The 16456-nt window shown below is 30.4% G+C and overlaps 1 protein-coding gene across 2 annotated transcripts in view; it reads right to left on the bottom strand.

Moving 5' to 3' along the window:
• Window positions 1–16456, bottom strand: part of LOC113512106 (synaptotagmin-10-like) — a 125003-nt gene that overhangs the window by 22310 nt on the left and 86237 nt on the right. For both annotated transcript variants that reach the window (XM_031909228.2, XM_052893915.1), the window contains exons 5-6: window positions 7175–7297; window positions 4212–4366 (exon numbers count right to left, since the gene is read on the bottom strand). In XM_031909228.2, the coding sequence (XP_031765088.1) occupies window positions 4212–4366; window positions 7175–7297 (278 nt within the window). The remainder of the gene's footprint in view (window positions 1–4211; window positions 4367–7174; window positions 7298–16456) is intronic.

Genomic DNA, 16456 nt, shown 5'->3' with positions numbered 1-16456 from the left:
AATTTATGAATAGATATCCGGTCCGATTTCACACGGGTAGACAGATTTTTCGAAAATAATATATAGCCTATAATATTCACTGATACAGTAGCTTACAATAGGCGCAAGAATTTTTAAAATCGGTTTATTCATTTTAAACAAACAATCAAATCTGTCCTCTTTATATATTTTTTCCTCATTATTTGTATAAAAGTATAAAAGTAAGATAAAATAAATCCCTTAGATAAAGAAGAAAAATCTAATATATTGAGAAAAGTAATCTATATGGATTTTCAAATTTAATTAAAACATGTGGAACTGTTATAACAAACTCATAAACGAACAAACTTACTTTCACATTTGCGGTATCAGCGAGCTTTATGGTAATATAGATAAAGAAAATCCCTCGTATAAAAAGAAAAAGGTGAATGTATTGAGGAAATGAATACAAACTCAGCGCCCAATGTAAGTGAGGATGGAACATTACGGTAAGTTATTCTAAGCTTTTACGCTCTCAGTTGGGTCCGTTCTCTTGGGGTCCGTGAACTCACTTTACCTAGTGCTTCTGAAGACTCTCTAGTGACAATTCACTTCATTTATATGTTTAAATTTCAAATTAGTTTCTGTTCTCTTTTCAATAGAAAACTTTACATTGTTTATTTTTAATTAAAACAACGAAACGTGCTTTCATTAGATATAAATTATTTAGTAAAAAAAAATATCTTTGAAAAACCTGACCAGTTGTAAGTGGGGGAGAAGGGGCTTGTTAGTAATGCGGACTACCAGTCCCATTGCTAGCAATATAGGGTATATTGCTAGGTCGACCTTCACATGGACCCTGGAATTTAGCATAATGGTTACCAGGGAAAATTCCATGTGTGTTCGTCACGATGGGCTAACTGACTTGCCTTTTCATTCTCACCTATTATCCCTCACTGGTGCCCCGCCAGCGTACCGTTAGCGTAAGCGAGGTTACCATTCCAATATCATCCATTAAAAAAAGACCAGTTGTAAATTCGTCATAATATGTGAAATAAAGTAGGAAGAATGTAAAACATACATGTACGAATAAACTCGCTCTATTTGTTCGATACGTATTTTTAATTAACAAGAAAAAAAGTATATTTAACTACTATTAGTTACCTCTTACCTATTTAACATTTCAACCAATCATTATAAAATACAAAATGTATGTTTGTAACACTTTTAAGGTTCATAGACTCATAATAGATTTTATTATCTTTTTTTTTTTTTTATATTTCAAGACTTCTTACACAAGCCCTTCGATGATGAGACAACAAATATGAGGGCTTTTTTTTGCGCTAACGGGATACGCTGACGGAGCACCAGTGAAGGGTGATAGATGAGAATGAAAACAGGCCAGTTAGCCCATCATGATGAATTCATCAGGAATTAACCATGATAGTTTCCAGGGGGAACCGCGAGAAGGTCGACCTGGTTGGGTATATTGCTAGCAATGGGATTTTCAGTCTCCATTACTAACAATCCCTTTCCCCCCCAAATATGAGGGTATAAATAAGTATATTGATTACAACTATTACTTTTTTTTACTTTATTACTAATAACTGTCTACTCCACTAGAATAACGAAGTCCATTAACGTTTCTAGGCGACTGAATCTAATTAATTTCATTTGAAAAGTTCAGGTTTAATTAAATTAACAGATAACATTCCATCCATCGGTTTCGATAATCTAATTTTCCTTAAGCAATGATAAACAAGCGTCGATTATTTCAAAGTACTGAGGCCACTTCAATCGTTTTCAAATTAAAGTAGTCATAGTTACCAGAAGTGAAGCCAAAATATTCAATTTTCATGATAATATAATTATTAAACACTCTGTGGGCTAGGTATACCCAAAAATCTTATAGCGACATTCGAATTTAATATAATAATGCATTCAGAATGCTTTTGAGATTGCTACGATATCGTAGTGCATCAGAGATGTTTGCAGAAGCCCGCGTATATTGCTTTGATGACACTGGTGCGTAAGGTAAGGGGTAGCACCAACGACATCCTGAATATGATTGCAAACAGCTTAGACTGCTCCCACATTGGACACAATTGAGATATCTCAAATGGGATGCTTCAGCGGTGGCCAAATTTTTTATGCTATTTCTTTTTTTTTTATTTACTTTATTGTAAGATGTACTAACATTAGACTAAGATTATGTTACTAACAAATTAAGCTATTGTAGCCTGTAATAATAGATACTAATGTTATTATTAAATGATATCCAGAAAGTTTTTTTTAATAATAACTATTGCGGGGTTATAATAATTAATATCGAATTTACGTTCAATAATTAATCAGAGGGAGACTTTGTACAAAAGTCGATTGCTTGGGTACCTCTGTCCCATTCGTGTTTCTACCGTGAAGCACAAGTGTTTGCATGGCTGTGTTTCGGTTTGAAGGGTGGGATATGGCGTGAATTTACTGGGTATAGGAAGGAAGAGAAGAGAAATAACACCTAAGTCCTCGGGAATGGCAACGCATGGGGGTATCATGGTCGAAAACAGTATACTCTGTTATGTCCATGGTACTGCTCATGTCTATAGGCGACGGTTACCACTTTCCATCAGGTGGGCCGTCAGCTTGTTTGCCATTCTAAGTTGTATAAAAATATATATATAGTTCGGACTCTATAAGAGCCCTTCATCATCATCATCATTTCAGTCCGTCCACTGCTGGACATAAGCCTCCCCCATAGACTGCCACAAAGAACGGTTCTGTGACACCTGCATCATCATGCATAAAAGCCCTTATTCATAATCACAGTTCATAGCTGTGCCAATAAGCTAATAGACTATTACAATTCACGTTAGAATCTAAAAGTACGATTTCAGAAGAGTTTTCTCCCGCATACGTGTAGGCTATAGTATGAATTCCCTGTCAAGGTTTTGCCTAGAGACTACAGTATGGCGTTCATTAAGAAAAATGTATTAAGATTTTTAAAAGTTCGGCTACACGCACGTGATATTCCTTGTGTTGCAAGCATCCTTAGCTTACAATGACCGTTTACTATCAGACGAACTATATGTTGTTTACAATAATAAGATATTAATTTACCTGTATTTTATTACATAATACCCAATATCTTAGCTAATTCTGAGCTACGTTTGAGAATTCTTTTCAAAATAAATAAGGTTTACTCCTGTGTATACATACATATACATATTAATTTCCTCATGATTAAAGATACAGCTTTTTTTAAGCAAATTTAAAGTTAATACTGAGAGATATATTTACATCGTGTTCTCTTATGAAAATAAATATATTAGAATATAATAGATGTACAACTGGTATTGTGAAAAGAATAAACTTTATTATTACATTATTATTATCTTATAGAGAATTATAGTAATAAGTACATAACTGATGTTCATTATTGTATTGAATATTATAAAACATCAGGTGTACTTGCAAAAACTAAGTGGATTAGGTCATTGAACGTAGAACAGAGAGCTAGACAGTAATTTTGCTGTAAGAATGCAGTACTCAAGTTTCTAGTAGACTATCTCACATGGAATTACTACAGTTTTAAGCAACTGATGATGACGATGATTTTCTGGACGATTATTTTTTTTAATCATTAAGTGTATATACCAGGCAACCTTTCCATCGAAAAGTTGCCTGGAAGAGATCGCTTTTAGCGATGAGGTCGTCCATTGTTTTCTCATTGTGATTATTTCTTGTAATTGTTTATATCTAGAATAAGTTTACTGCTGTAATCTTTTTGAAGGAACAATAAAGAGTATCATCTATCTATCTATCTGTCTACTGATATAAAAAAAAATATTTTAATTACCTCATCACGTAACTGATTATCGAATAATAATACTGAAGATAGTCATTATATTTGATCAGATAAAGAAAACTTCATATATTTATAGGTTATTTCCATATATATATGGAAACTTTTTCTATGGTTTTAGTACAAATTACTAAAACCATAGAAAAAGTTTCCATTCAGATTCATCACTCTCTAGATCAGTGTTTCCCAACCTTTTTTGTGCCATGCCCCACTTGATCATCATTATCAACCCCTTGTGGGACGTGGGCCCCACGTTGGGAAACACCGCTCTCAATTATATATTACTCTACCATTATAATATAGTACTCTATGTTCTGAATGCTCAATCTATTGAAAATTTAAATAATATTACATCTATAAGTTTAATTCATAATATGTATATAATGTAAATGTTTACCTGAAAAGGAAGGTTTCATTAAACACGGGATTCAAGTTCTTGCGATGGACTTTCGTCTGGAATTTCTTTTTGCGATCTGGAAGCAGGAACACTTTGATATACGGATCACTGCTGCCCGTCACATCTTTGATTGGCAAATCCCGGGCTTCGAAGATCTAAAACAAGTGAGTTAAAATTTCAATAAAGATGATCCAGATAAAATCAAAACTTTAATAGTATAAAACTAAGATGAGTTATTGCAGCACTAAGAAGTAAGTTCCTTAGTAAAAGTTAAAATCTAGAGATAAGAATCCTTAATGATGAAGTTAAAACTTTATTAGTAAGTCATATATATATATATATATATATATATATATATATATATATATATATATATATATATATATATATATATATATATATATATATATATATATATATATATATATATATATATATATATATATATATATAAAAACATAGTTTCGACTCAATAGAATAGACATATTAAAGTTATGACGATGATTATATTATCACAGATTATTAAGTATATATTTTGTACTTTTTCTAGTTAATAATATAACTATATTAAATACAATATGTATAACGACAATATTATTAATGATGGTATGTTACAGCACAATAATTTCATGGTTATCACTCCAATATATCAATAATCTTACGAAGCAATTTTAATGAAATATTTATTTTTATTAGATACATTATTTACGTTGACGATGGTATTATAAAATCAATAAACCGAAGCATAATAAAATGACAAATTAATAATTCATAACATACCAATTAATGATATTTCAATTGGAATATATTTTGCAAATTTTATTCGAAGTTTATTGAAAACAGGGAATATGAAATGTCATTTAAAAGTATAAATTAATTTAGCTATATTTCGGTTGCTTTCTTAAATTTCGAAAAAAATGTTTTATATTTATACAGTGTCATGTGTCCTAAACTAAACAAATATTATCATGCCATATTGAATTTTATCTTAATTAAAATCAAATTCAAATGTAACTACAAATTTTCAACTCATTTTTAATATGAAGTAAAATACTTGTTGTGTTTAATACTAAGTAATAATATATATATATATATATATATATATATATATATATATATATATATGACCTTTTACTCCGAATTCACTATAACCCTAGTAAGACATATTTTCCCTTTATTATATCTCTCAATTCAGTGTGCCTCTTGGCATAGGCCTCCTCAAGCTCTCTCCACTGAACTCTATCCTCCGCCACTCTACTCCAGTAAGGCCCCAAGGTTTGACGGATGTCGTCTATCCATCTTATTTTTGGACGCCCCTTTCTTCTAATGTAATAAATAGTAAGTAATAATAAAAATATGCAAATTAAAAATAAAACTGAATTCTGTAATAACACAAATAATAATGTAAATTTGAATGGATTTAAAGTCTATAATGTATGTCTGACATCTCCTTAGATAATTCAAAATTTAATCAAGTAAAATTATGTCTGATATTTTTAAGATACTTTACAGATGCGAAACAGTATACTCTGTTATGTCCATGGTACTGCTCTTGTCTATTGGCGACAGTTACCACTTTCCATCAGGTGGGCTATCAGCTTGTTTATTATTCTAAGATGCATAAAAAAAATCTGAATATATAATATATATGTTTATTACACAAAAACAGTTTTTATTTTAATTCCCACTCATTTAAAACAATTTTAATTTTACACTTTCTGCAGTTATATCGGAAAACCTTTAGAAAGCCATACGCACAAAGACTTGATTAACTTTAACAACCTCTCGGGACTTGAACGTCGTTGAAACTCTTAGAGACATTTTGTTGGAAGCCGTAAAACGGCAAATTGAGACCTATATCTTAATCCGAGGTCAACAAACTTTAAGTGGTACAGAACTGGCACAGGTGTATAATATTTCGCACGAAGCTTTCTCATCTAGGTAGACAGTGGTGGAAGTAGCGCGATTAATAAAAGCGCCAAATGTAAATTAGTTGCTTAATATATGCTTTATGATTAAATTTAATTAAAACCAAAATGAGTACATTTTTCTTACGTTTTGTATTTTATTACATTATTAACTAGTGAAATTCATTATACCACTACATATACATTATTTCGAGAACTATGCATGATATTTTCTCGTACTACAATTATTATATTCGATTGCCATCTTGCAACCCTATTGCTGCATATAAAAATCGCGATTAAAAAACAGGGGTTGATTGTAAAAGCATGAAAATTTTAATTTGTATGTATCTTTCAACACTAAATTATAACAAAAAAAAATAAAAAATTTTGTCAAAAAATTTTTAAAAAAATATTTAGAGTTGGGTCACCCTTATGATTGAGGGGTATGAAAAATAGATGTTGGCCGATTCTTAGATCTACTCGATATGCACACATAATTTCATAAAAATCGGTAAAGTTGTTTCGGAGGAGTTTGGTAACAAACACCGCGACACGAGAATTTTATATATTATTCATATTTCTTTATTAACCAATGTAACAGTTTTCGTCACACAATGGCATGTCAATATTTACATTATAATTTTGAAATTATTAAAATAAATAATAACAATAAGATTTAAATTATAAAATAAAAATAAAATTACAAATGAATTATAGTTAAAATTATAAATTAGTCAATACATGTCAACATAATGGTGACCATATACCAATAATGATGACTTCAATTTATGAAATTGGAATTGTCACACTTCTTACAGTTAAACATAAATAAATAATCGTGTTATAATTTAATATTGGTGTTTAGGTATTCGGTCACGTTGTAAAAAAGGATGTTGTTCAAACTATTAGATAATATTAGATTAGAAGATATTAGATGAATATGAAAAGATTAACATTAGATGTTGTTGGATAAATAAAAAAGTAATGCAACGATTTATTTTGACTAAACACAGCAGGCACACAGTAGATGTTATCGGAAATAAACTCAGTTACCTTCACAACAAGGGCCTCAACTTCCTGGTCGTATTTCAAAGCGAAGTGTAATTTCCCACAAAACTCCAGCTCGGCGCTATCGGTAGACGACTGACGGACCAATTCGTTTTTGTATAACTCCGGCTGAAAAGAAACAGGTACACTGTATATCTCTTTAGTAAACTTTTATTCTGGACGACAGAGTCATTAGACGTTTCATACGGCTTGTGATCTACCCGCATATTGTTACCAATGAACAATTTTAATTAAATAAAACATATTCATAGAAACTTCTATTGAGGAAGCCTATGTTCAGCATTGATCGGATAATGGCTGAAATGATTATATTGATTCATAAAAACTTATGTATTGTTTTCTTTTTTTTTTATACCACTGAGGTGGCAAATAAACATACGGCCCACTTGATGGTAAGTGGTTACCGTAGCCTATAAACACCTGCAATACCAGAGGTATTATGCGTGCATTGCCGACCCATTTTCGATGTTCAAAAAAATATATTCTCACGACTATTATCCTAATTCAGGTAATTAACAGCTTAATTGACAATTTTTTTTTATAAAGAATGTAATAATCGAGATATTATTTGAAAATTCGAAATTGATACAATGATTTTCGTACAAACCAAATTGACAGTCTCTGAGCTCTTTAAGTCGTGTTAATAGAGCACTAATCCAAGATACTATCTAAATTACTTTTCTGTTTGTTTGAGTATATTTGTTTTCTAATACAAATTAATATTCTTAACCTGTTCAAAATAAAATTCTTAACCTGTTCAAAAGTGTTTAGCTCTAAAATTTGAGTTACAGGCTAGATTGATATAGCTTAGATATCTTGGACACTTTCAAGATAAGCTTAAAAGTTCTCAATATATGTAGATAACAATAATATATATATATATATATATATATATATATATATATATATATATATATATATATATATATATATATATATATATATATATATATATATATATATATATATATGTCTGAATGTTTTGAGCCTTCCATACTAAATCGAAGAAGATCGAAGACTCAATTCGAATGTATTGTTTTATTTTTGTTTGTTATCTCATAACTCCATCAGTTCCCGATTTTGAAAATTATTTTTTATCTGAAAGGATATAGTTACATATTAATCTCATAGATTTGTTTTCAAAATCGGCTCAGCAATTTCATTTTTACATCAAAATAACTGGTTTTATCATGATTGAAGTCGATTTTATTGTGGGACTCAATCTGTAATATATATATCCTTTTATTTTCGGAAATATATATTAAATTAAATTACTAATAAAAATACATTCCTTATAATATATATATATATATATATATATATATATATATATATATATATATATATATATATAAATCACTAAAACATATTTTATAAATTACAACTATCAATTATATATAATTAAGCCATATATAAAATGATTAAAACTATATAGCGAATAATTTGCATAAAACAAATCCCAAGAGACGTGTATTTTGTACGTGTAAACATTATTTTGTAATGATGTTTACACATTTTTTTTTCTACGAACGTTTGATTTGTTTATTGTAAATGCTCCTAAATAAACATACACTGCTACATTTGTTCTCCTAATAGAATTCATAGTAACGTGAGAATAATAATATGCTGTTTTATCAATATAAAATATTTTTATTCGCCATACATGAATAACTAAATTAGAGCTGACGTATTATTTATTGTAATATTCTTTTTTTTTAATTTATTATTTATCTCAAAAAAGTTCTTGTCTTTTTATTTTTGTAAAACAAAATCTCTCATATTACTATTCGTATAAAAATTAATCGGATATCGATATATTAATTAACAGATAATTCAAAATACCATAGATTTGCATATTAATCATATTTTTATACAAATCTTTGGCACTTGAAATTTTAATATTACTACCTTCTTGCCTGCTACTTTGTATGGACTTTAGAAGTAGGAAAACTAATTACTCGTAAATCATTTCTAAATAGCATATTATGTCTGTATATTTGTTCTGAAAACTGTCTATATAAAATACATATTTATTTAAAAAAAAATCATATTTAACAACTACCTATAATATAAGCACTGATTAATTTGCTACTAGATGGCGTTATTTATGTTAAATTAATGATTTAACGTAAATAACAGTTAATTGACCAAATTGCCCCAACGACAATCAATTAAACAATTAGTTTACTTATGTTCTTTGATGTAACGATACAGGTAGTTAAGTTAACAGGCAAGTATATGATATAATTAGTAAAACAGGTAACTTTATATAGTTTAGACTAGTTTGCAACTACATAAGTAAGTACAAAGTAAACACACAACATTAGTCCTTATTATTGGAACGTTTAGTAATAATATAAAATGACATGCCTGACTGCTGTTACCAACCCGCCTGCCAAGCGTGGCAACTACTAGCAAAACTTCCTTCAAATAAGGGAGGCCTATGTTCAGCAGTGGACAGATAACGGCTGACGATGATGATAATGATGATAATAATGAATAAAAATGTAACAGAATTATTCGACTTATGAATAAAGAGCAATGAAGCGATTTTTTTTTATTCTCATTAAAATTTTACGCCGCTTTGAGAATTTTCAAGAAGGCGTTCATTCGTATCAATCGTATTTCCGTTAACAAATTGATAGGTAAATTGTCCATGTACTCTGTTAAGTATCTTGTATTATGTATATAAATAAAAATCAAATGTTGTTTATTACGGTATCATTTAAGATTGATTTAACTATTTTTATTTTCAATATCAAGTCGTGATGGTTGAGTAAAATTAGACGTAAAAAAGGCGACAAACAAACAAATTCAACGTCACGTTCATAATATATATAATTAGTAAATATATTTTTTTTTTTAATAATTCAAAAGTATTTCCATTATTATTATTACACTACTACTATAATTGGACTAGCAGCTCCATTACTGGTAATATAGGTTAGGTCGACCTCCACGTGGTCCCCCCTGGAAATCATCGTGTCGAATTCAAAATGTGTTCATCATGATGGGCTAACTGATCTGCCTATTCATTCTCCCCTATCACTCCTCACTGGTGCCCCTCCAGCGTATACCGTTAACACAGGCGGGTTACCATTCCATTATCATGCATTAAAGAACATAGGCCTGCCACAATATGGATTATGTGAGGTCTATGTACAACAGTGGACAATTAACAACTAATGTGATTGATGATGATCCTATTATACCTATATATTACTAATATTTATATTTGAGAAGCAAAGAAGTCGTTGCGAAGCACTGACATTCTTGTAGACACATGATACTGCATTTTAAATTCGAATATTTAGAATACTTACATTGGATATATTACTTAGTCTACAAAGACATCTATCATTGTCACTATATTTTTCCTTGTAAAATATTCTTGTATATTATATATGTTTCACTATTTTGTAAACGAGCAAATAATTAAAGATTATGTCTCACAAAAAAAACTATTTCAATTGAGACAAAACCAGTTATCTTCAATTCTATTTGATCTAAAATTTAAAACTGAACCAACTTTGATAAAATTTCTAAGAGACCAATGTATTAGTATATCTTTTCAGATAAAAAAAGGTTTTTTTTTAAATCCGTTTACTACTAACAGAGTTATAGAGTAACAAATATAAAAAAAAAATACGACCGTAAAGAGAACCTTTTTGTTTTGAAATTGGTTGAAAATTGAATATTGTACTCAATGACAAAATATAATATACAATGATGTACTACTTATATGCATTGTATTACAGATTTTACTTTCAGTTTTATAGCACATCGTAAAAGTGGATATCAAAATTGTTTCAGCCCTAGACATTGTGGATTAAAGGGCCGTCCTCACTGGGGACGTATTTATCGGCACATAGTTTTACAATAGCCCGCTTGATTTAACGATAATATGATAATAGGGATTTATGGCGATCCTTGGTAAAATGTCAAAACTTTATAATAATAAATTTCAAAATTTTTATTTCGTTTTTTTATATAATTTTAAAGGAAAAAGTATCTAATGGCCCACCTGATGGGAAATGAGAAACATCTATTTGATCTTTAACATTACACCTTTAGATTATACACCAAAGGATGACTTTATATGAAAGTGCTCTGTTGGGGTGTCGCTGTCCCTCTCGTGTTTTTTTTTATTTACAACACAGGGGGCAAACGAGCATGCGGCTCACCTGATGGTAAGTGACTACCGCCGCCCATGGTCACCCACAATACCAACGGCATTGCAGGTGTGTGTGTTCTGTACGATACAACTGTTTTTACATGGCAGTATGTTAGTTTGAAGAATGGTATATGGCACTGAATTTACGAGATACGAAGGCATAACACCATAGTTCTAAGAAAAAGGAACGCATGAGGGATACCATGGTTGTAACACTGTATTCAGTGATGTCCATGATGCTGGTCATATCCTTTTTATCAGGTGAAACGTTAGCTTATTTGCCATTATTGCCATATTTCCCATGATTGTTGAAAGCGTAGACTTTGAAGCTGTCATAGTAAAGCACTTTGAACTAGTACCCAAGCAAACGACTTTAATACAAACTCTACCTCTAGTGGTTAAATTTCATAACATATACCAAATATAAGTAAAAATAGACTAAGTATTCTGTTTCAATAAAAACTAAAGAAAAAATAACCAGAATTTAGACAAGGATTGATGAATTTGGTCTACTATATCCTTCTATGTCCGGTGGTTTTAGATAAAAAAAATGTGTAGGAATGATAATGCGTTCAGTTTTCATCTTTTTTAATATTTTTTGTTTGATATGTCACAAAACAATTTAAAAGAAAGCTATAAAAAAGAGGATGGTAGTAGTGTCGGCGACACAGGTTTTGTTACAATTATCAAAAAAAAATCTCCCTAACTAAATTAATAACAAATCAAAACATCGAAACATCAAATAATTCTTATTATTGGACATCAACAGCCTGTCTTATGATCGGTGGGTCGTTATTCAATTGTTTATATTTTCATTAAGTGCCATCGACATAGATTATACATACGACATTAATCTAATAACAATATAATATTATGTCCAATATAATAGAATCGAATAAACTTATCTAACAATATTCAGTTCATTGAACGGTATCCACATTTGTGTCTATTGTGCTCTTACAAAATAGTTTCGGGATTATAATAGTCTTTTATCGCAAACAGTGTTGCCAGATTGGGTGTATGTTTCGCATTTATAGGTTAATATTTTTGGAGAAAAGTAAAATGGGTTGAAGAAATTTGGGTAACTTTTTTAACAGTTTTGATGCTAGTAAACTTAAAGTATGAATTAAAGTAACAAAAAAGGGTAAGATAAGTTCAAAGTAGAAACAGAAGGAGCCGCTATTTTTTGTCGTTTACATTGTACTACATAGCAAAACGTACTAAAAAGCGATATAGCTTTGTGTTTAGGTAAAAATCCAGAAAATCATACGAGTATCATCGATTTGGAAAAAAATATTTGACGTTTGGGTAAAAATCTAACTCGCATTTGACAACCCTTATTGCAAATCGAGGCCAAATAATAATGTTATTTTAAGCGTAATATATTTCATATCTTGGTAAATAATTCATCAAAAAGTTGATTTTTTTCGCATGCGTGGATTTTACATATTAAAAGTAAAACATAGATTAGATTATGAGTTAGAACATTTGGATATTTGTTGTTGTTATTGTTAGTGTAGGGTTGTTATTTAATCACGCTTAAATAGCTGAACTGAATTAAATGTATTTTTTTACATAGGTAGGTGATTTACAAAGCCACAGGAAAGAGGCAGTAATAATATAAGTCATCAAGACCATAATCATAGGTAGCCTTAACGGCTTAGTATCACTGATGTATGAATGCAATGGGTATTTTATGTTTTTTTTATATTGTAGAAAGAAACAAAGTGTAATCATAATGGAGTATGCATATCCAACTAAGATGAACTCTAACAAAAAAATAAATTTAAAAAACTCACTGGCAAAGCATTATCACTTTCACAATGTGTATCTATTTGCTAACCCTTACATTCAAATAATGTTTTTAGATATCCGAGCGACCATATTTTAAACAACAAAAGTAATAAAACAAAGATTTAACACTACAACAGGTCTAGTACAAATGAAATCTGATATACACGTAACATTTATGACTGAGAAGCACATAAACACATTTTAACATCTGTGTTGCCATTATTCTTCTCAATATATATCTCTATAACAAATAACGATAGTATAAAATTAAATATGACGGTCATAAACTGTCAAAATCGATCAATTTAACAGAGGTCGTTTGTGACTTTGTCACGTGCCTACAATTTATTCTTTTGTTCAATAAACCGCTAATACCTACAATATATGTGTACAGTAGATTACATTAGTTGCATTAGGTGTTATCGGACAACTTTATTGTATCATTTATTTTACGATGTAAGTTCATTCCCCCGGGAACTCATCTTGCGAACTAACAAACAATATGTTTATATTGTTGCTCGTAAACTAACATTAACCTTGTACTGGTCGTAGTGTAAAGGACCCCAGAGGGTTGTGATATCAATACAGCCTTACAACACTTTTAAAAGCTTTTTTTTTGCCCTGAATCCAGAAATTTAGATACTCTGGATAAGTGGCAAACGTATCTATTCGTAAATCATGCTTACTATAAGGTCCTAAAGTGGCGTGTTTCCTAAAATATGGTTGAGCGCAATGATGGCTAGCTCATCCGTCATATTCGTGATCGGATGCTGCTTGTGGGACCGGTCAGCTCCTGTTTGCCTGTTTATTTTTTATTTAATAATACCTGTAAATAGACCTGAATTCTGATTACATTCACAGTACCCACGTAACAATACGTTGTACACAATTATTTGCAAAAAGTAACTGTTATGTTTCTTGCGGCTTCTTCTCAGCAGATAACAACATCCCGAATCCAGCAGTACAATCATAAAAATTGACGATTTAAAAGAGCTTGTAAACAAGTCTATTTGAATCAAAATTATTCCTATTCTATTGTAAACGTTAGGGGTAGCAATCAATGAAATAGTATGAGACGGTGACATCTGGTGTCTTGTTCCTTCTCATGCGAGCACAAATCGTAATGATTCTTTTAATGGATTTCGGCACGGCATTTGTTATGAGATGATTCGTAAAAGTTAATTTAGACCAAGAGATTGAATTCGTATTCCTTCTTTCTGCTATTTCAATTTTTTGCAGTAAACAAACTAAGTGTATCGCCACTTGATGGAATTTGCATTAGAAATATCCATAGGAGATGACAGATATAGCAGAATGGATTGGTAAACTATAGTGGCAACTGGCCGGTATGTATAAGTGGTAATTGGTCGAATGTACCAATAGCTGATGTGGTAGGAAGTTTCAACGCAATGTATGGCAACCTCCAACTATCTGATGACATTAAATGTGTTCAAAAAAGTCAAGATATAGCTTTATGCCGTTGTTTCTGGTGGTCTAAAAATCTTCTATCTTCAGACACTTTATATATACTGCGAATGGCTAAAAACCATATAAATGAATGAGACAACGAAATTGATTATAAGCACTCTAAAAGCATTATTTAATTGTTTAATTGCACTCTTCAACAGCTATGTTTGATACATGTCCACTCTAGGCTTCTTTTTTGTAATCTTTGCTTAGTCCAAACGCAGCTTAATAATATAATAAATTATACAGCATGTCTGTACACTTTTTAATTATCTCAAAGCGTTTATTTTAGTGAAATATTAAATGTAAATATTTCTTGAAATAAATTTCCATTGTTATTCGCGTTCATGTAAATTTTATCTAACAATTCTCTATTGCTCACCTCAAAATCTGTGCTACACTAGATAATTAATTAGAAACAAACCAAGCGTTTAATATTACCTACAGACTCATATAATAATATGCCATAATTAATAATAAAATTATTTAAGATTCGTTCACAGACTGTAGCAGGTGTCTATGTTCAGAATGATTGATATAGAATAAAACACACTCATATGGCACCTCTGTCCCATTCGTGTTCCTACCGTGGAACAGTTGTTTGGTTTGAAGGGTGGGATATGGCAGTGAATTTACAGGGTATTGAGGAATAAGAACTGAGTCCTCAGGAATAACAATGCATGGGGAGTATCATGGGCGAAACAACATACTATGTTAAGTCCATGGTACCGCTCATGTTTATAGGCGACGGTTACCACTTTCCATCAGGTGGGCCGTCAACTGTTTGTTTGCATTCTAAGTTGCATAAATAAAACATAAATAACTGGCAACCCGTAACTAACTAGTAACAGCTTCGCACGGTGAAAGAGAAACAATATAGTGTCAGTGTGGAGTGATTAATAATATTACTATTGTATCCGTCTATGGCTATCTAAATCTACAGAACTTGCATAATTTTTTTAAACATTAAATGGTCGTAGAATACTATATATACATAATATGTGTAAAATGTTATCGCTGACTTATATGTAGCTCTAAAAAAGAGAAACAATCCCATCATACAATATTTTGTTATGATTCAGCATTATCAATTAAAGCTCTCAATCAACTTTATTTGTTCCGACATCTTGAACAATTTTTGTTATATATATATATATATATATATATATATATATATATATATATATATATATATATCAATAAAACACAAACTTCCAAACTCAAACAATAATTCAAGGAAAATATTATAGCTAGTTTATTCTGTTTCTTTTGAGCTTAATGTTTTTTATACCAAGGAATCAAAATTTCATTGTTTAATCATGAAAAAGAAATGATTAAAGGAAGTTGGTAAAAAAATTAATAAAAGATTTATGTGGGACACTGCAGTTACGGAGCGGATAGTGGTCGGAAACTGCGGTGGCTCGAGAGGAAGGGGCCGCATTCCCATGTGCCTTTAATCTAGAAAGAAGCCAAAGAACACCCCTCTCATAAATCATTTAATATATAAGTAATCTATTTTTATGAAATTTAAAATACCACTGCTTCTCACGACGCGTGGGTAGACTACACTGTTTCTAAATTAAACAAAATATTTAAGAGTATATTAGACGCGTAGGTAGCTGTAAGGTATCCGCTTTAATAAAAATTAGTCAAATATCTTCTTAATATAATAAAATTGTATGGATGGTGTCTGTGCATGGGAGTTCTTTAAAAAAAAATAGGAATATACTACTAGAATACAAACCAAACTGATAATTTTTAGAAATTTTGTATCTTATTTTTTCCGGCATCACGCAATAACTACTCTAGCAAATTGAATGCTGTTTCCATAG

Source organism: Galleria mellonella, unplaced genomic scaffold, assembly GCF_026898425.1.
Source record: "Galleria mellonella isolate WM207_F2 unplaced genomic scaffold, CSIRO_AGI_GalMel_v1 utg184, whole genome shotgun sequence".
Taxonomy (NCBI): Eukaryota; Metazoa; Arthropoda; class Insecta; order Lepidoptera; family Pyralidae; genus Galleria; species Galleria mellonella.
Note: the sequence above shows the minus strand (reverse complement) of the source record. Positions and strands in the feature narration are given on the sequence as shown.